The 23,250-nt window shown below is 36.5% G+C and overlaps 1 protein-coding gene across 2 annotated transcripts in view; it reads right to left on the reverse strand.

Moving 5' to 3' along the window:
• Window positions 1-17,706: 17,706 nt before the first annotated feature.
• Window positions 17,707-23,250, reverse strand: part of emp (epithelial membrane protein) — a 197,703-nt gene continuing 192,159 nt past the window's right edge. For both annotated transcript variants that reach the window (XM_083121032.1, XM_083121031.1), the window contains exon 9: window positions 17,707-20,240. In XM_083121032.1, the coding sequence (XP_082977158.1) occupies window positions 19,881-20,240 (360 nt within the window). In that variant the 3' untranslated portion in view covers window positions 17,707-19,880. The remainder of the gene's footprint in view (window positions 20,241-23,250) is intronic.

Genomic DNA, 23,250 nt, shown 5'->3' on the forward strand with positions numbered 1-23,250 from the left:
TAAAACCTTTGTAGAACAGTGTTATTTACTCAAGTTTTATTTCCATATATATATATTTTTCAGTATGTTTATTATATTTTGAGACATTAAATATACGACTCCATACATCACAATTTCATGCCCTATCTTGACTTGTGTGTCACTTGATCAAGGGACATAGATAATTGGATACTATTGTTATTTCTAAGATTAGGTTTCTATTTTGTTTGAGTGTTGCTAGAAAGCAACATAAAAGAAAGAGGATCAAAAGCCTAACTGTAAAATTTACGTAAGTGTACATTTTAAGTGTACATGCAAAAGTTATGAGAGTCCCTCTCCTACTCAATTGTATGCAGTGCAACTAGCAAAAAAAAATGTCTAAATTGCAACTAATCATTTACTTGCATATTACACTAAACATTAGGTAAACTTTTCATACACTTTTACAGAATTTTGAATACATACATCAGTGGTGTATAATGGGTTCAAAACCTGGGCTATCTCATAGTGTTCGAATGGACAAAAAATTAGGGGGTCTTTCTCCTTCATTATTTGGGATTTTCAAGTGATGTGACACTGTGATACCTAACATAAATAATTATGAAAGTGCATCATTACAAGATGTGCTGTAAGAAAAGGATTTCAAACTTATTTTTTAAAAATGGCCTACATGCAAGTATAACAGGAACTCCATTCTTCTCTCCTTTTGAGTAAATTTTAGGGTCATGCATTCATAAAACATTTCATCTTCTGCCACTCCTTCATTTTCAAAAGAATGCTTTTGTCAGTAGATATAACAGTCAAATAGCTCACCCAGATTTGTCATTGTGTAGTTGTGAGATGTGACTTATTCTCTTAAGAGCAGAGAAACTTCTTTCAACCATGCAGTTGTAGATTGAAATGCTAATACTAGGGCTGAGTGATATCAATATGAATCAAAACTCTTACAGATTTCCACCAATAGTGATGATTTAAAATTGTAACATTATAAGTGGTACAAAAAATTTAATAATATTAGCAAGTGAATATAAGTATCAATTACATCAAAATACTAAAATACATATAACAATGGTGCAAAATCAATGGCAATAATGGAAACTTTGAATTTTGCATAATTTCCAGGTTGATTAGACTCTGCAAAAGTGTCGCAAGTTATTTTTGCCAACCTGCAAATGATGAAAATGCCAGAAAAGTATCAGCCAGTATTAGTAAATAAAATACAACCGATACTTTCCAATACTGATACATCATATCAGCGTAGCCCTAGTTAATATTAATTCTTTACAATTTCAAGTTTATCCTCACATGAAGTCGAATAAATAGTGTTGTTATGAATAGTTCATTACTTACATATGGTTCTGTGCACTTTGAGAAAAGCCTGCCCAATACAACTAGAGAGTTGGTTCTGAAATTTGGCACAAAGGAAGCCCTGCATGAACCTAACTTACAGTAAAAATCTCAACTTTTAGATTCAACTCGTTTTGGTCAATATGAGGTAACGTATGTGACCTAATTTGTGACATTGCAAAGTAAGGTTAAGCTACATGTATACCTAGAAAAATGGAATCTCTTATTTTTCTTTTTTAAAGTTGGATTATAAAGATAAAAGCCTCAACTTAGGATTTTAATACTTGACTTACCAGAAATTAAAATTACAATGTATGACAATTGAAGATCTGCAAAATCTCATTGTAAAAATTTATTTGGTACCCACGTCCAGTTGGTGGTGTCAGCTCCAAAACAGCGAGTTTCCTCAGCATTTTATTTACTGAAATCCCAAGTTTCAGCAGGTATTTTTTTTTTAAAAAAATATAGCAGTGCATGTAGCTTAAAAGTAGGATATTTATTTTGGAGTGTCAAAGCTGGAAGAAGATATGATTTTATGTTGCCTGTACTTTCCACTATTTTTTACAAGAAAATACATTCGTGGAAGTAGATATGAGTCATGCACAGCAGAAGATTCAAAGACACGTTTTGATAGGATTTGAGGCAAGTCTGGAGTTAATATGTGCGTGAATAATCTGTATTGTCATTCCTTCTTTACCTAATGTGCTGAGAGGTAGTGACTTGTGAATGTTTGCTATTTGTCATTGGAAAAGGAGTGTTCTGTAGGATTTTTAACTTTAGGGAACTGTCAAAAAGACAGTTTTGGTAAAGTAGCCAAAGATTCAATTAATCTTAAACAACATAGTGAAAATGATAAAACACTTCTTAGGTTGAGGTTACAAATGACTTAGAGACAATATGCAAATGCCAATCAAAAATGATCTTCTTAAATATAGTTTTTTTATTTGGTTCAGTACACTGTGATCTTCTAAAATACAATTCACAGAAATAGGTAAGTAAGTGAATTGTTGAAATCAGATCAAGGGATATTTCCCCATATGAAATGAAGGGTGCAAAATGATGCACCCAAAAATTTTAAATCAATCAATCAAACAAATTGCATCACATTGCAAAACCAAAAAAGTGTCAAGTAAGTCTTACATTATACCAGGTAAATCAATATGCCCTTGTTACAGTGAAATTTTCATCTCTGGAGAAAGTGGCTCACGTAAAAGCCAGAATGGAAATGATGTCTTTGTGCCACCCCAAGGAACACTGAAGGAAATGGAAGAAGTCTGTTCTGTTTTCGAAGTATCTCCTATTTCAAAACAGAGGAAGCTGATTGCAGAAAAATTTTAAAGTGCTCTTGCTCACAAAACTATTCGCATCATACAAGGAGTGAAAAGCAAACTGGTAAATTGTGTTGCATCAAGTATTAGAACTGAAGGAAAAGAAGGCAAGTGTGACAATCCTTTGTGTGGACAGTACAATCATTTAATTGAAATTTTAGAGAGAAAAATGTAAATTAGCAAAAATTAATGGTGAAAGGGCCAGAATCATCAGTTTATTACCTCTTGGTCAAGAAAAACATTTGTGATGAACTGAAGGTTTTTGATCATTTAGTGAGAGTAGGAAGTTAATGAAAGAACAAGGGTTTCTGCATGATTTGACAAAGGGAATCAGTAGGGAACTGGAGCTGACAACAAACTGGATGTGGGTACCAAATAAATCAAACCCTTTGCAATGAGTTTTTGCAGATTTTCAAACCTAATAACCTTGTAATTTTAATTTCTGGTAAGTCAAGTATTAAAATCCTAAGTTACTATTTCCGAGGCTTTTATAACCCAACTTTAAAAAAAGAAAAAGAAAAGATTCCATTATTCTAGGTATACATGTAGCCTTACTTTGCAACGTCAAAATTAGTACACATACATTACCTCATATTGACCAAAACGAGTTGAATCTAAAAGTTGAGATTTTCACTGTAAGTTAGGTTCATGCAGGGCTTCCTGAGTGCCAAATTTGAGAATTTTTCAAGATGACCCATCTGAGATATTTAACCCCGAAAACTGTCAAAATTCCATGAACGGCCATGTTTGAGGCCATGCTGTAAAAAAGGGGTGCATTTGTAAGCACTGATATTTCATTTACAGGCACCCTGCAGGTAGATCTACACATAAAAAAAAATTCAAGCCTTAATCTAAACCCCTTCATTAAAACAAAGGGCTTCAACATACAAATTTTTTAACTATTGTTACCAAAATTTCCACCATAATTTTCGTGCTTAGGATGCAATTTTAAGCAAAACATACTTGAATATCACAGAAAGTATGCTTTACTAGCTACAAAATTAATTTTGTTTCAGGTTTCTAGCTCTAATGGTTTTTGAGATATTAAGGTTTCCATAAACTGCTACATGAGCAAAAGAAAGCCATGCACCATGTTCGAAAAATGGCTGCCTAAAGAGAATATTTGGCGAACTAAAGACGATATTTTTTTAAAAGATTGGTTTTGATATCTAGAAACATGTACAAATGCATGTACTAAAAAATTATTTTGTTCTAAAATGGTCATGCAACCAATTATTTTAAAATTGGTTGATTTGACATGGAATGACGCCACAACAAGAATTTCCAAGATTAGACAATGTTGTACGGTCACACATGTATAAGTTTATGATAAGGTGACCAGACCTTAGCCAGGATGGTACCCTTAACTACAGCGCCTTGAATAGGTAGTGTGGAAAACAACCCAAAAAAACTGTTTTCCGAGGTGGATGACAACATAGATGGTAGTGCGATCAGTATGGCTTATGATTTTCTTATGAAAGTAATGCAGCTTAGTTTTTAGAAAACATTGTGTAGATTTGTTTGCCTTCAAAGTTCGTAAGCCAGACCCCGTGGCAGAGTGGTTAGCACATCGTGCTACCATGCCAAGGGTCTCGGGTTCGAATCCTAGCTTGGGCATGGATGTTTGTGAGTGTCCATTCTTCAGTTTCATAATATCATCACTCATCCCCATCTCCGCAAATGAGCCAAAAGTGGTACGCGTACAAAAAGCAAAGTAAAATAAAGCAAATCAATCAATGAAAGGGTCGTGAGTGAACTGATGGAAATAGTTATAATGGGTGGAGCACGTTAACCGGACGAATTTGAAAAAGTCACTACAATGTTAATTTTTACTGGAAAAAAAATATTTACAGAAATATATAGTGAAGATCATAGCATTTCATGAGAGACATTCAAATGTTCCGTTACTAGTAGCTACTAGCAGTTACTAGCAGTTTTGATTCTGTTGGATTACCAACAGCGAGTGAACTTTGCACAGGAATGCTTACACAGTGTGAGGATAATGAAGACATGGTGTTGTTGATGAGTGATGAAGCTCACTTCCACCTAAATTGTTCTGTAAATAAACAGAAATGTCGCTACTGGCCTGTGGAAAATCCCCGACAACCCAATCAGAAACCCCTCCACAGCCCAAAAGTGACCATGTGGTGCACTTTATTTAAGATTGACATCATCGGTCCTTATTTCATTGAGGAACAAGGTGTTACTGTAACTCTCAATGCTAATCGTTACATGCAAATGTTAAACACCTTTTTGGTACCTGAATTATGGAGGAGTAGGATTGTGGTTTCAGCAAGATGGCTCCACGGCTCTCACAGCCAGAGCCTTAATGAGTGCTCTTCAAGCTCTGTTCCCGAACCGCATCATTTCCAGATTTAGTGATGTTCCATGGCTCCCTCGATCCCCAGACTTGTCCATGTGTGATTTTTTTATGGGGGTACCTGAAGTCATTCGTCTATCAGAGTGGGACACGCACACTAGATCAGGTGAAGGAGGCTATTGTTCAGACCATCGGCCAAGTCGACAGAGACATGCTGGAGAAGGTTGAGGCCAATTCCCATGATCGCCTTCAAAGTTGCATCCGCGAAAATGGACGCCATTTGTTTGATGAAAATTTCTTCACTATATATTTCTGTAAATATTTTTTTCTTGCAGCAAAAATTAACTTTGTAGTGACTTTTTCAAATTCGTCAGGTTCCTTCACTCCACCCTTTATTGTGGATTTGCAGTCACGAAATGGCATTAATTTGGAAAGTAAAATAAAATAAATAAATAAATAGCATGCTTAACATGCACGAACAACAAAACGCAGCAACATGTTGCAAACTATTGAGGAAATGGCCCAGTTTGAGTGACACGCAAGCAACAAAGCAACACAGCATGCAGCTCATCGTCTCGCTTTGGTTCATGTTGCCTAGATCTGTTATTCACACAATTAGCAGCAAACGCTTGCTAATAGACGAAAGGCACCATGTCACTTGTCACTTCATTGTGAACACCCCCTGTAGCACGTCGTTTTGGTCTGATTACACTTGCTTTAAGTGGCTTTCCAACCAAAGTAACAGGCGGCACGTGAATATGACACATGAACGTGTGTGCTAAATGGGTTGCTTGCTGAAAGGTTTGCTGGACCCTCATGCGCAATGAATGATATTTTACAGTCTGGAAGTGTGTGTCACTAGTCACATCAGTGTGAACATCCCATATCGCTTGTCCCATTGGTCTGCTTTCACTCATGTTGATGGCACTACGGGAGTTTTGTAGGTTTTCCTTTGTCGTTTCATGCAATCAGCAGTTATCATCATCGCAGTGATAAATTTCAAGCAGAAGACAAGCGACAGCAAATATAAAAAATACAAATGCTTCAGTGTGTACTTCATTTTAAAAATGTGTACAATTATAATAATAATGAACCTTTTGTGTAATTCATAAAAACACAAAAACTCAAAGTAAGCAAGAGCATTACACACATATATTTTCTCCTGTATATTATTAATGAAAGTCATGATAAGAGTACATGGTAAAATGTCTGTTAATATCTTCACGGCCACTTGACCAAATATCATAGCAATTGTCATATTCATGGAAATGCTACAAGTAAAAGATTTAGTTTTTGTAACAAAAACTCGATTTACTGCCATTATAATTGGACGAATTCCTCGTACATGTGCCGATACCAGCACCTCTAGTGGACATCACAATCCAGAGGTACCGCCATAGTGTGCAGAACCTTGCCACTTTGCACGCTACCTATTTAAGGTGCTGTGCCTTAACTTTCTGTACTGCATCGAGATAATGAAAAAAAGGGGATGGTTTGTGAAGATTATGTTGCTTATGAACACTTTCCATTGTTGTTGTTTTTTAGCACGTGGAGATGTGTTATTGTGAAGAAAAATATGTCTGTTACCTTAGCACAAAGCAAAACAACCCAAAGGCTTAGCGCAAGTGAATATAGCACCCAAATCTTTCCACAACAGCAGCAGACAGGGTGTTACCTACCTTTTCATAATGTATTATAAAATAAAGTAAATCAAACACAAAGGACTGAAATAGAATTAAAATTATCATCAGGTGTTTATAATTTTATGTCGTTAGGTTAGGAGTATTATGTTTGGAGCTCTTAGCAATGTTCGTTATTTTTTTTAAAAGATAGTAGTAGTGCTAAGTTTGATGGTGTTATATTTTGGATGTGTTCTTTTGCTATTAGAGTGAGCATACAACCTGTTTTTACTAATAAAAAGTGGCGAAAGTATTCCGAGATGGCAGGTTTTTATTTACGCGGCCAAACTTTTGGATCAAATATCTCCGTTGATTGTGTTTCCGCAACTCTGGAACCAATATTACGTAAAACATTGAAATCTGCTGATTAAAAAAAATCAATGTCATTCTCGAGGAGGTACAACAGTGCGTTAACGGTCCAGCTGAGACAATCCTCTTTTTTTGTGACAATGACTTATTGGAATAGAATTACTGCAACCTTCTCTACTATTACTATGAACTATTGCATTGTTGGGTAGAATTTATTGCACATTTCAATTTCAACAATGTTCCATATTCCAATTTTCTTAAAATATTGAAGTATGTTCTCTGTAACGAGTGTTTTCGAACATGAATGGTTTGTGGGCGAATGACAAGAATGCTCTTTCAGTACAAACTTTGAAAGATATGTTGTGTGCAGTGCATATCACCATATGTTATTTACAAGTTATTTACAAAGTATATATTAATTAATTTAATTAGTTTCCAAACATAAGTACTTATGATGAAATAGGTTTTTTATTAAAATGTGTACATTTTGTTGTCCTGTTTTTCCTTTAGGAAAACATGAAAAATGTGTCCAGTTTTTCCAATTACAGGTAACCTATCTCCCTTGAAGTTACTGCTATGAGTTTACAGGTTTGTAGAGACATATTTTACAAATAGCTAAAAAAAAAAAATTACATGCTGTAGCAGCCAAGAGACAGATATTTGCCGATCCCAGTGGACACATATTGCATAGTGGTTCAGATACAATTTTAACACTAGCTTACCGAGGGGGGGGGGGGGCTGCAGGCTCACCACATCTATTTTTGAGATTTTTCAACTGTTTGAAAATAAATTACATTGCTCTCTAGGATGTTCCACAATATTTCTGTATTACTTTTGCTCATAGAAACATAAATGTAAATAGGAGTCAAAATGCACTTGGTGTGCTTCAGGAGCCATCTTTGAATGTGTCTTATTCGAGACACTCATGCAAGTGACAGTGTTCAATTGGTTGGTAATGATGGTAGTTATTGTAATTATTATATTTAAAAAGTGACTGCAGTTCTACAGACAGAGAAGCATTAACAAAAAAAATATTTGCAATAATTGGTTATTATTTTTATTAATGATTGTAAAATTTTGTAATTATTATAAGTAATAAATAACTGCACATATATAATCAGCAAAGGAGGTAGTGATTCAATAATAAAATGGTTTCTTTAATTGTAGTGATAAAAAAAAAGTGGGGGCCTGTGAGTCACCCCCCAGTATGTAAGTTTCTTGTACTGGGTTAAAACTAAACGTGCAGTCCTGATGAGCATGCTGGCCATGAAATGGACTTAAAACAAGCTTTTACATGTTTGTGTCTCAATTTAAATGTTGATATCATAAATTTCATAAAATATGAAACAAATGTTAATATCAAAATACTCGATGTTTCGGAACAATTAAAAATCTTTACTGTTCACAACACATATGCAGAAGTATACGTATTACGTGAATGTGTGTATATATCCTGTTTAACGGAGGAGCTTTGAGACAGAAGCGACACGTGGCTAATGGAAACCAACCCTTAGAAGTAAATGCAACATTTTGAACCACAGCAATATAAGCTGCAAGTGTCACTTGAAGTGTATCGTTTTCTCAGGAAACTTTGAGACCGAAGCAACAAGTGACATGTGCTACTTGGAAGCAATGAGCTAAACATGTCACTTGCATGTTGCTTGGACTACACTGTTTTCTCAATGGTGTGCATCGTGCTGCTTCGGTCTGTTGTTCTTACATGCACTGTGAATGTTTTGCTGTATACTGACGGAGACTGTGTCGCTTGTCATCTGTGACTTCAGTCTGAAAGCTCCTTCAATGGAGCACATCATGTCACCTCGGTCTTGTTTGTGCATGCATGATGGATGCTTGCAGACTGAAGGGGCCCATGTCACTTGTCACTTCAATGTGACATCCCCCACTGCCATGTGTTGCTTCGGTCTCAATGTTCTCTATACTTAACAAGATTGTTAGCTACTTCATCAGAGATTAATTTAGCCTGTAAATCACAGAGAACAAATTCAGGGTGGGTGTCTACGAAAATAGCAAATCCAAAATTCTTGACTTTTCTTGACCTTTGTTTTCCTTTTTCTAAACATGTATTTAATAGCCCCTACTTAGGAATAGTTGCAAATTAAGAAAATAGATTATTCAATGAAAAACCCCTAGTGCAAAGTGAAAATATGAAAACTAGAGTTGAACTTTAGTAAGGTATTGAACCCAGGACCCCTGATTACAAGGCGACGATGCTACCACTGCACCATCGGGGAGTCCAAGCTGACTTTTTTAAATGGGCGTTTCCTTTCAAGTGTTATCTTCATATGTCGGTAGGTTTATTAAATATATCTATGTAGTATAAACATATTCACGTAACTATAGTAGTTTTGTATGTGTTTTTAATAGAACCTAATAGTATGATATGATTTTCAAGGTTTGAATTTGTTATACAAACACGTACATGAAGCAAAAAGGAAAATACTGCTCTACCTTTTGAAAATCTATCAAATCTCTTCACATTAAATTTTGTGTTCAGTAAAATATGATAGATAGATTTATTTCCTGTAAGAGCCATAGATGTAACACTAATTACAAGATTGGTATAGGAAACGTCATATTACATTATGATGTATTACATATTATTCATTACTAATAATATATATATATATATATATATATATATAATTTGACTAATAATACTAATTATCAATTGTTATATATATATTCCACTGCCGAATAAAAACAATGATATATAAGTATACTTTTAAGTTGATTTTTAAATATGTTCAGTGGACAGTCTTTCAATTTCTTAGGCAAATGGTTGTACAATTTATATCCATGGAAGTAAACACTCTTATTAAAATTAGATGTACTATGGCTTTCATAATGAATGTCATCTTTCTTCCTTGTTCCATATGAATGTACACTACTAATTGGTTTAAGGTTGAAAATATTTTTCTTCAGAAATATTAATACTTCGTATATATACAAACATGTATTCTGCCTTTCCAGTACACCATGTATATTTGGTTGAATGGCTGCTAGACCTTATCATGGGGCAACTAGTGATGTATTTTGGCTGCTTTACAGCCCAGTAAATTTATTTCTTACAAGTCGATGCCCTGATCCCAACAATTTTACTCATAAATACATTTCTGATCTTCAAAGTTTATATGGAAATTAATATGCATCCTTAATTAAAATTAATATATCAACTATGGCATAATCATAGTTCAATTACAGTATGTAACATTGTTATTCGTACACACGGATTTTCAAAGAAAATACTTTAATATCTGAAAGGAAATACACTCTTTTGAAATTGTTTCTTTACAATTCAATAACTAATATCACTAGGAACACAAAATCTTACCCAAATTCTGTATAACCAATAACAATAATAAATTAAATGAAACTGAAAGAGAAACATGCCATTTTTAGTACAACTTCTCTATTCGTACACTTAATAATATAAAAGAAAAAAGAATATTCAGAGCAAATTGACTTACAGTTCTAATACTTTGATGCGTATCCTTTGGCTTGAATTACTGCTTGACACCTGTTTTTCATAGAATTAACCAGTTTCCGACATGTTTCAGAGCTTATTTTATTCCACTCGGCTTGCACAACAGTTTTCAACTCTTGTTTGGACTTGAAGCCTGCTTTATGGACTCACCTCTTCAAAATTGCCCATAAATGCTCAAAGGGATTTAAGTCTGGACATTGAGCTGGTGTTTGTAGTAGTTTGGGAAAATTCCATGTTAGCCTATTCATGTAAACTCGCGCCTTATGCTTACTGTCATTGTCTTGTTGGAATCTGTATGTAGGCAGCATGTCCATTTTTTGGGCACTCTGCTTTGCATTGTTCTTCAATATGTCCAAGCATCCAAGATACCATCAATAAACTGGATGGTACCAACACCTTTGGACGACATACAGCCCCAAATCATTAATGACCCACCACCGTGTTTAACTGTTGGAATTGTGTTAATGTGATCATTGTCTTTATTTGATTTTCTCCAGACCCTATTTATCCCATCTGACCCATATATATTAATCTTGGACTCGTCTGACCATACGACACTATCCCAAAATTCCTGGTCATTGTGGATGTGCTCTTTCGCGAATGAAAGTCTACTCCTGCAATTCACCTTATTTACAATGTAATTTATTTTCAAACAGTTGAAAAATCTCAAAAATAGATGTGGTGAGCATGCAAGCCCCCACCCTCCCCCTCGGTAAGCTAGTGTTAAAATTGTATCTGAACAACTAAGCAATATGTGTCCACTGGAATCGGCAAATATCTGTCTCTTGGCTGCTACAGCATGTATTTTTTTTTTTAGCTATTTGTAAAATATGTCTCTACAAACCTGTAAACTCATAGCAGTAACTTCAAGGGAAATAGGTTACCTGTAATTGGAAAAACTGGACACATTTCTCACGTTTTCCTAAAGGAAAAACAGGACAACAAAATGTACACATTTTAATATAAAACCTATTTCATCATAAGTACGCCCGACCCTGTGGCCGAGCGGTTACCACATCGCGCTGCGACGCCAAGGGTCCCGGGTTCGAATCCCGGTCGGGCTTGGTTGTTTGTGAATGTCCATTCATCAATTTCATCATTTCATCACTCATCCCCATCTTCGCAAATTAGCCAAGAGGCACAAAACGCGAAGTAAAATAAACTAAATCAAATCAAATCAAATCATCATAAGTACTTATGTTTGGTAACTAATTAAATAAATTAATATATACTTTGTAAATAACTTGCATGATATGGTGATATGCACTGCACTCAACATATCTTTCAAAGTTTGTACTGAAAGAGCATTCTTGTCATTCGTCCACAAATCATTCATGTACGAAAACACTCGTTATAGAGAAGATACTTCAATATTTTAAGAAAATTGGAATATGGCACATTATTGAAATTGAAATGTGCAATAAATTCTACCCAACAATGCAATAGTTCATAGTAATAGTAGAGAAGGTGTATTGTTGCAGTAATTCTATTCCAATAAGTCATTGTCACCAAAAAAGGGGATTGTGTCAGCTGGACCGTTAACGCACTGTTGTACCTCCTCGAGAATGACATTGATTTTTTTTTAATCAGCAGATTTCAATGTTTTACGTAATATTGGTTCCAGAGTTGTGGAAACACAATCAACGGAGATATTTGATCCAAAAGTTTGGCCGCGTAAATAAAAACCTGCCATCTCGGAATACTTTCGCCACTTTTATTAGTAAACAAAGGGTGTATGCTCACTCCAATAGCAAAAGAACACGTCCAAAATATAACACCATCAAACTTTAAAAAAAAGTAACGAACATTGCTATGAGCTCCAAACATAATACTCCTAACCTAACGACATAAAATTATAAACACCTGATGATAATTTTAATTCTATTTCAGTCCTTTGTATTTGATTTACTTTATTTTATAATACATTATGAAAAGGTAGGTAACATCCTGTCTGCTGCTGTTGTGGAAAGATTTGGGTGCTATATTCACTTGCGCTAAGCCTTTGGGTTGTTTTGCTTTGTGCTAAGGTAACAGACATATTTCTCTTCACAATAACACATCTCCACGTGCTAAAAAACAACAACAATGGAAAGTGTTCATAAGCAACATAATCTTCACAAACCATCCCCTTTTTTTCATTATCTTGATGCAGTACAGTGCCTTAAATAGGTAGCGTGCAAAGCGGCACGGTTCTGCACACTCTGGCGGTACCTCTGGATTGTGATGTCCACTAGAGGTGCTGGTGTCGGTACATGTTCGAGGAATTCATCCACTTATAATGGCAGTAAATCGAGTTTTTGTTACAAAAACTAAATCTTTTACTTGTAGCATTTCCATGAATATGACAATTGCTATGATATTTGGTCCAGTGGCCGTGAAGATATTAACAGACTTTTACCATGTACTGTTATCATGACTTTCATTAATAATATACAGGAGAAAATATATGTGTGTAATGCTCTTGCTTACTTTGAATTTTTGTGTTTTTATGAATTACACAAAAGGTTCATTATTATTATAATTGTACACATTTTTAAAATGAAGTACACACTGAAGCATTTGTATTTTTTTATATTTGCTGTCGCTTGTCTTCTGCTTGAAATTTATCACTGCGATGATGATAACTGCTGATTGCATGAAACGACAAAGGAAAACCTACAAAACTCCCGTAGTGCCATCAACATGAGTGAAAGCAGACCAATGGGACAAGCGATATGGGATGTTCACACTGATGTGACTAGTGACACACACTTCCAGACTGTAAAATATCATTCATTGCGCATGAGGGTCCAGCAAACCTTTCAGCAAGCAACCCATTTAGCACACACGTTCATGTGTCATATTCACGTGCCGCCTGTTACTTTGGTTGGAAAGCCACTTAAAGGAAGTGTAATCAGACCAAAACGACGTGCTACAGGGGGTGTTCACAATGAAGTGACAAGTGACATGGTGCCTTTCGTCTATTAGCAAGTGTTTGCTGCTAATTGTGTGAATAACAGATCTAGGCAACATGAACCAAAGCAAGACGATGAGCTGCATGCTATGTGTTGCTTTGTTCCTTGCGTGTCACTCAAACTGGGCCATTTCCTCAATAGTTTGCAACATGTTGCTGCAGTTTGTTGTTCGTGCATGCACGATGAGTGTCTTGCTTCAGGGAGATTTTGCACCGAAAAGACACGTGACAACCAAACGCTGGCCTGTGCAGTCCATCATGCTGCTATGGTTTGAATTGTTGCTCTTTATTGGCTTGTTATGAAGCAACATGTGTCGCTTCTGTCTGAAAGCTTCCTTGGACCAAAGGACCAGGTGTCATTTTTGGTGTGAAATCCCCATTTCCTTTGTCATGTGTCTAAACTCTCCCTGAGAAAACTGTCCACCCCGAGCTTGTGTCCCTGTGGTCAAAAGGCTGCATTGATTTAATTACCAACTGCTCGCTTCGAATTGACGTGTGGATTGTCACCTTGGTATGAAATATCTCTCAGGATACTATTTATATTCAAATAAGACAGAAAAATAAACTCTACGTATGGGGTGTAAGGGGTGATCTTCCACACAGTACACCCAATTGTCAACCACACTTCCACCTAGTACACCCTGGACTGCATTTTGTAGACAAACGGGGCTCTGGCGACTGTCCCTATGGCCACTATATTTCTGTGTTGTCCTGTTTTTTGTCCTGAAATGTGCTGAGTGACCCTTGACAGCCTCAGCTTTTAACGGAAGTCAGAATATTTTAAGATTTTAGTTATGCAACGTTAGAGTTGTTATTTTTAATGGTAAGGGGTTGGACCCTGTATAATGTGACGGGTGCAAAATAGCCGAAGTGCTGAAGCACCCAAAAGTTTTAAAATCATATTCATAAACTCTACATATATAAACAAAATCCAACACTTGACTTCCAGAATCACATTGTGATGTTTCTTCTGATATTAAGCATACTATTTATTTATTTATTTTATTTTACTTTCCAAATTAATGCCATTTCGAGACTGCAAATCCACAAAGAAAGGGTGGGGCGCTGGAACCAGACAAATTTGAAAAAGTCACTACAAAGTTAATTTTTGCTGGAAGAAAAAATTATTTACAGAAATATGTAGTGAAGATCATAGCAGTTTATGCTATTCATGTGTGGAAATTTACATCAGACGAATGGCATCCATTTTCACGGATGCAACTTTGAAGGCGATCATGGAAATTGGCCTCCAGCTTCTCCAGCATGTCTCTGTCGATTTGGCCGATGGTGTCAACAATAGCCTCTTTCACCTGATCTAGTGTGCGTGCCAAACTCTCATAGACGAGCAACTTCAGGCATCCCCATAAAAAAATCACACATGGACAATCACACATCGAGGGGGCCTTGGAACATCACTAAATCTGGAAATGACGCAGTTCGGGAACAGAGCTTGAAGAGCACTCATTCAGGCTCTGGTTGTGTGAGCCGTGGCGCCATCTTGCTGAAACCACAATCCTCCTCCTCCGTAATTCAGATGCACAATCCTCCTCCCCTGTAATTCAGGTACCAAAAAGGTGTTTAACATCTGTTTGTAACGATCAGCATTGAGAGTAACAGTATCACCTTGGTCCTCAAGGAAATAAGGACCGATGATGTCAATCTTAAATAAAGTGCACCACATGGTCACTTTTGGGCTGTGGAGGGGTTTCTGATCTAGTTGTCGGGGATTTTCCACACGCCAGTAGCGACATTTCTGTTTATTTACAGAACCATTTAGGTGGTAGTGAGCTTCATCACTCATCAACAACACCATGTCTTCATTATCCTCACACTGTGTAAGCATTCCTGTGCAAAGTTCACTCGCTGTTGGTAATCCAACAGAAACAAAACTGCTAGTAACTGCTAGTAGCTACTAGTAACGGAACATTTGAATGTCTCTCATGAAATGCTATGATCTTCACTATATATTTCTGTAAATATTTTTTTTTTTCCAGTAAAAATTAACATTGTAGTGACTTTTTCAAATTCGTCCGGTTAACGTGCCCCACCCATTATAACTGTTTCCATCAGTTCACTCACGACCCTTTCATTGATTGATTTGCTTTATTTTACTTTGCTTTTTGTACGCGTACCACTTTTGGCTCATTTGCGGAGATGGGGATGAGTGATGATATTTTGAAACTGAAGAATGGACACTCACAAACATCCATGCCCAAGCTAGGATTCGAACCCGAGACCCCTGGCATGGTAGCACGATGTGCTAACCACTCTGCCACGGGGTCTGGCTTACGAACTTTGAAGGCAAACAAATCTACACAATGTTTTCTAAAAACTAAGCTGCATTACTTTCATAAGAAAATAATAAGCAATACTGATCGCACTACCATCTATGTCGTCATCCACCTCGGAAACCAGTTTCTTGGGTTGTTTTCCAAACTACCTGTTAAAGGCGCTGTAGTTAAGGGTACCATCCTGGCTAAGGTCTGGTCACCTTATCATAAATTTATACATGGAAATTGATATACATGTGTGACCATACAACATTGTCTAATCTTGGAAATTCTTGTTGTGGCGTCATTCCATGTCAAATCAACCAATATTAAAATAATTGGTTGCATGACCATTTTAGAAAAAAATAATTTTTTAGTACATACATTTGTACATGTTTCTAGATATCAAAACCAATGTTAAAAAAAATATTGTCTTTAGTTCTCTTGGGGCAGCCATTTTTCGAACATAATGCATGACTTTTTTTTTTGCTCATGTAGCAGTATGGAAACCTTAATATCTCAAAAACCATAAGAGCGAGAGACCTGATAATTATTATTATTGTGACAATTGTTCAGAACCCCCCCCCAAAAAAAAATGTATGCCTGCCATGGTGGTCTAGTCGGTAGGACATCTGACTACCATGCAGGACATCCGGGTTCGATTCCCAGGGTGGATGATCTAAGCATAAAGCTGCTCTGGGGTTCATCCCAAACACAAATCAATGGGTATCTGGGGGAGGGGGTAATGGTGGCCAGAGTGTGGTGCTGATCACATCACCTCCTAATTTTATTATTAAATAAAATAATATTTATTCAATGTGTAAATTAATTAATATTGTAATGTTATTATTACATAGACAAAAAATGGTAAAAGAATAGAAATACAACTGAAAGTATTCATTATCTAGCTTAAGTATAATTAACATCGCCAAAATTTGTATAAAAACTACTGCACTAGCAAGGAAATTAATGTCAAATAGGTGAAGAATTGAATATTTATTGAATTACAAAGGAAGGAGTTAGATTTAATTGAGGAAAAGTCAAGTTCTTGATTAATATTTTATGCATATTAACATAAGTTATAGAGTGGATAAATATTTGGAACTGTCCTTCAAAGCCGTATGATCCCAATTTCTCGCCTTCCAGTAAGTTCGGCTGTAATAAATAACCATCGATTATGTAACAAATGCTAAAAAAAGTATATTTTTATTATTTAATTTGAGTACTTCATAAATCTTCCCCCCTCCTCCACATATGTCCTTGCACCACAGCCCTACCAACTAGACACACGAAATTCACACTTTACTCCCACATGCCTCCGCAGAGGCGGGCATTCATCCAACCAGTTAATGAGTGATGTGTGGTCAGTACAATGAACTCAGCCACAGCAGTGAGGGTCGCAACTCCCCAATTTCCTTATGATGCCGGTTGGCTACCAGTCCCATACAATTCTCTCCAGGAGAACTGAACCAGCAGGTGTCTCTTAATACGTAACATTTTTCCTCTCGGTTGAATAGTTGTCGTCTTTTAAAAATGTGAAGTGATACATTGTTTACATCTCACGCGACCGCCATTACATATGCACTTGTGCCCTAGAGGTTGCTTCTGATTGGTTATGATACAAAAAATGCTATGGAAATAGGACCAATCCTATCACTGAGAAATGCCATGAAATATACCATAGCATCTGAAATGCCATAAAAATTTCTCACTTTACATGGTAACATTTTGGTTGATTTGGTGTTTTAAGTCCACCTTATGCACAGTAAGGCTAATCGGGACTGGACCTACAGTTTAAAGTGGGATCTGAACCAGTATGTGCCTCTACCAGTTACCGAACCCAGGGAGACACTTTACACGATAACATTTTGTTCATGGCATAAATGTTACTAAAAATGCTAAGGAAAATGCTTTCATCTAAAGCGAGCATTAGCCTGAGCCCAAAGCCTGGCACCTTAGGCTGCATGGCATGGTGAACTTAAATCTTGTATACATGCTACAAATTAAAGTGATAAATAACCAGGGTAATTTTTTTATTTTAAAAAAATGTACATGGGACGAAATATTTCAACTATATAACAGTGAGCTATGGTCCAAGTTGATCTGTATTTTGAACTCTGATATTGCAAGAAAGGCAATATTTACACAACCTGTTTTTATTTTTTTGCCAACAGATATTTTTGTTTTGTAGGCTATAAGAGACCATAGCATTATTGCACAATAATTCTGGAAGTTACTCAAAACAATAAGGCTTTCATGTGTATTTCAACAATCTCACATTAGAACATGATTAAAACTTATACAGTACCTTTCAAGCACAACTAAAGTCATACTATTGTTTATATTTGATTCTGGCTTTCATTCAGTTATTTGTAACACAGTATATTACAATTAACAGGTATTGAGCGATTAAAAAATTGACCATACATTATGTACTAATAAGACACAACTACAGACGAGCATCTTTCAAAAGTGTATATCAAAAGACTGCAACAGTTGTTTGGAAAAAACTTTACAATGTAAATCTGATCAATGAAGAATACTATTCATCGCACAATAGTTACTCCCATATTTGCCAACAAATAACATTCACATTAATCATACTGATTCAATTATAATTACGATCCATGTAGGAACTTTCTAAACAAAATATTCCTTAACAGCATCAGCTCATTTATCGATCTATGCAATGCAAGTATCTGCTACACTATCAAGGCATTTAGTATTGACATTATTGGCAATAAAGTCGTACATGTTGAACTATACTAATGAGAGAAGGTGAGATAACTATCTCACATTGTTGAAAGGCACTACAATTTCATATAAACTTTGTTCTCCCATTTCTTACCATCAAGAAATTACTGCTTACCATCTGAAATAGTTCTGCTCTCTTATAAAATAACAAATGTTGAAGCAATCATATACAAATACATTTTTCAGGATTATATACAACACTAACAATAACACACTTAAATTAATAATGGCAGAACAGAAAGATGAAAGTTCTATGTGTACCATAGACTAAGTAACTGTACCCATTTAAAAATCTTTAACAAGTATAGTTGCTGTTTAGTTCAATCCTTGTAATTAAATCTTTACTAATATGGCCACTGATCATGACTGAATGTCTGCAGTGTATTTATTTATAAAATGTTGGAAGAGTGATTTTTTATGTATGAATATAAAAATTCATGAGCACAAATATAATGGAAGACTTTTGTATAATCTTTGAATATAAAAACAATTTTTAAACATTTAAGGTCCGTAAGTACAGTTTATACTTACAAGAATTCAAAACTGACCATGTACTATGTACCAAATTCAATTTAATACAACGTATTATACTGTACCATCCTACTAGGTTCCGATATGTTTTAAAACTTGTTACCTAAGTCGAAACATCAACCTCATTCACTTAAACTCTAACAAAATGGTCTCGAAGGCACAGATCCCATATCAAAACAAAACTATTTAAGTATATACAATATAAAATATACACAAGAAGAATAATGAAAAAAAAGATCTCTTAACAACACAGATATCCTAAAAACGTGTAACAACGTCTGCAAACATATATTGCACCTTTATTTCAAGTTGATGAAAAATGTTAGGTAGAAATGTAGGTATCTCAAATATAAAACTATCTAATTTGGTCGTAACTATTAAAAAAATACATATTTCTCATGTAATGAGTGGTTAAGTTGGGGGGGAGGGGTCTTAAAAAGTAACAGAGCACCTTATAACAATAGCCGTCTGTCCATTTTTAAAATTCAGAATAATATTCTTTTTCACTACCACACGCGTTCTCCAGGGAAAGACACACAACCTATATATATAGCACCAAGAAAAACTCACTACAAAAACCAAGTAGTATACTGTTTAAGGAAGATAAACCCAGATATGACCATTGAAAATAATGTTATCTATTCTTCAGGTAGATACTAATACCCATGTCATGCAACATTCTTCGCACACACTCCATATGTACTCACTGTCATGGAGGGACTACAAAGACTTTATTTTTCTAGAAAATGGAGCGAGGGAAGATGTTGTAAAGGCTTCTTGTTTTAATAAGATTTATCACCTTTTTTGTGAAACAGCGTTTCTGTACTTCGAACTTGGTAAACTGGTACCTCATACATAACACACTGGAATGGTTGCAAGTCCTTGCATGAGAACGCATAATTTTCCTATGATGTAACACCGGACTCTGGTGCCTCTACAAAAGCTGGGTTTAGGGTTTCCATCGTGTCCTTCTTGCCATTGGTGGAAGGGTATGCATTCTGGGTGAGCTGTAGCTTGTGCTGATGTCCATTGGCCACGCTTCTGTCTTTGGTGTGGCCGTTCTTCTCGACGGCATAGTGGCTGGTGTTCTCCAGGTGCAACGTTTCTTGTCTTCCACTATGTCTGATGATGCAGCCGATGGAAATGATGAGAAGAACTCCTCCAAGAGCGAACAGGCCATAGGAGATGGCTGCCTTGGCGATGGGTGGTGCATGAGTGGCAAGGAAGAGGAGATCGGTGACTTCGGCTGGAAGGGTATCGATGCCCTGGAAATAGAAAATCCCACATTAAGTTCCAAACCTCCACTATGCGAAATGTAGCAATCCCACAAGTAACACATGATAAAATGAGGTAGAATTTTTACAACCAACATGGTTGTACACCCACATCCTTTCTCCAACACCCCCTATAATTCTTCACAAAAGTCCAATTCATGGTCATTTTGAAGCAAAATATACCTTTGTACCACCCTAAAACAGACCTTTCACTCTCCAAAATTCTGGATAAGCCCTAGTTGAGAGAATATTCATTTGTGTGAAGCAATTATTGATATGAATTCTGAATTGCAATTCTTCTATTATTTCACAAGGTTATGTAGCCAGCATAATAATTGTTTTCTCTTTTGAGCAACAATAAATAAAACAATTATTGTAAATATTCAGCATATATTTGAAGTTATGTTGGCTGTTGTTATGAAAGTATTCAAATTCTGGATGTGACTTTCAAACTTTTGGCTTTTTACTGTTTCTAATTTTACAATTTGATGCCTATTAGGATGCCTTTCTTTCCAAATTTTACTGCCTTTTGCCTTCCTCTTTAAATAGTTGTTAGTGTCTCTAAAAGTTAAACATGACTATGAGGATGAATTGTGAATTAGTCAACATATACAAGGAAATGTTCATATATCTTACACAGAATTCAAATTCGAATCTAGAGACCCTGCTTTGGTAAAATGCTACCCTAACAACTTAACTATGGTCGGATTCTATCTACATGCCCTGGTAGAAATAGAGCAAATTATGTAATCCGAAACTATACACATCATGAAGGAATTAAACTACTATTGAAGAATTCGAAACATAATACAACTGCACTTCTATCATTATGATTAAGCCTAGAAGCAGAAAAGCAACTGATGTCAAATAACCCAAGTCGAAAAACTCCCTATTGCTCTTCTATCAAACTATAGGTGATCCCAACTTGAGAGTTCAGTGTAGGGTCTTATGGGCGTTATCAGTACTCTCAAACAAGAATGTTCTTTGTCAGAAAGGAAAGTGGTTAATATTTTTTTTAAAAAAAAATGAATATATTCATATTTTGGATGCGTGCGACTTACTCACTGTCATATGCAGAAGGTTGTTCACTTTATATCCGAAACTTTTTGGTGGGTACTCACCTTAAGAGATACCGCGCCGCCACCATCGATCATGTTCTATTGGACCCCCAGCATTGTAGACTATCGCCCGGCACCGCAGTTTCCATTGCAGCAAGCTCCGGTGCAGGACAGGCATGGGAATTCTGTCCCACTCCTCCCTGCAAGCTTTCCAAAGACCATCCAGGGTGCGCGGGCAGCGATGTTGAAAACGTTGTTTCAACAGTCCAAATGCGCAAAAATCCATTGGACTGGCATCTGGGCTTTTCACAGGAATGTCTTCAAACAGAATGACATGAATTCCTAATTCATCTGCCATTTCCTGATAAAAACGTAGTGATGTTCTGGCGATATGACTCGAAGCCTTGTCCATATCGATCATCACCTGGTTTACATCCATTCCATCCAATTGTGGGATGTCTCAAATAGATAGGTGTCAGAATGGAGTCTTGGAAGTATCTGGCATTCACCTTCACGTTTTTGTCCACCTTGCGTATCATCAACTTACCCTCATATCCGAATCCTGTCACAACCATAAAGCCACGAGGGAAACTTTCCCTGCACTGACGAACAAAGTTGCTGCGCCCCTTGCCGTCAATGTCACGGTATGTGATCGCACAAATGTGACCACCAGCAGTGAGATGGACATATGATTCATCAATTGTGACAACTTTCTTCCATTTCGAACCTGCCAGGTACTTTTCACAGTTTCCTGCAGTTCGTCTTACGTTCGGCAATGTGACGCGGTAGAAGGTGGTGTACACGGGCCTTCCGCACACACTTCAACCTGAGGCGCTTGTGAATTGCTTTGTTCACAGTTGACGGTGTGAGGTGAAATCTGTGGGCCATATCACGTTGAGTTGGGGGATTTTCTTGGAACGCCAATCGACGGATCCCCCTTCGCACTATGGGTGACACTTCGCTTGCAGCCCTTCTCCTGGTGGTTTTCGTGGGTGAATGTTTCACAAGGAGAGCCTGTTGTGTGTAACTTTTGCAGTAGTCACCCTGAGTGTTAACCCATTCTCCCAACACTGTTTCACAATGCGTAGGTATGAAAACTTAGCATGGAAAAGGGCCATTACATAACCCTCCCAATACCGGTTGATTTTCGGCGCCATTTGATAACATTCACTACCAACACTCACGCACCTACAAGGTCAGACACAACAAACGCTGCTCCCGCCAGCAGACCCATAGTTCCAGCATGATACGCCAGGTGGCAGCACCAAATCGAAAATGGTCGGATATAAAGCGAACAACCTCTGTATAAGCATAAAATTAAAAATTTGTTATTTAGTTACATACAGTGAGTATATACTTGTCAAAGACAACGTTTCGGTGGCAACTGCCCCCTTCTTCTGGTCAAAAAGTCGGCTTTACAGAAGGGGGCAGTTGCCACCGAAACGTTGTCTTTGACAAGTATATACTCACTGTATGTAAGTAAATAACAAATTTTGATTTTATGCTTATAAAAATGAATATGCACCAATTATAAGGGAATGTAATGTTATCATTTTCTACCCTTTGTCTTACAATTCAGATCATCTTACAAAATTGGGGGCTGAATATAACAGCCTATTGGCTGTTGCCACCCATTAGAAACATGTGTTGGGAAGAGCGAAAGAGGGACGGTTTTAGAATTAGTGTTTCTTGTTTTGTTGTGGACATTTCGCTATTAAACAGTAGCAGGGTCTGGTGTGGGGCATATCCAGCTGCTAATAGTCATTAAAACTAATTACTAGAGCTCTAAAGAGTTCTGACCCTCCTAACTTAACCACATGCATCATTAGAACTAATCAGAAATTTAAGTTAGGAATTGTTAGGTTAGGAAGGACAGGTTCAAAGCTCTTAGCAATTAGTTTGAGTAACTGTTAGTGGCTGGATGTGCGCCATTCCAGAACCAA

This window comes from Lepisma saccharinum, chromosome 4 (genome assembly GCF_977018435.1).
Source record: "Lepisma saccharinum chromosome 4, izLepSacc3.1, whole genome shotgun sequence".
Classification (NCBI taxonomy): domain Eukaryota; kingdom Metazoa; phylum Arthropoda; class Insecta; order Zygentoma; family Lepismatidae; genus Lepisma; species Lepisma saccharinum.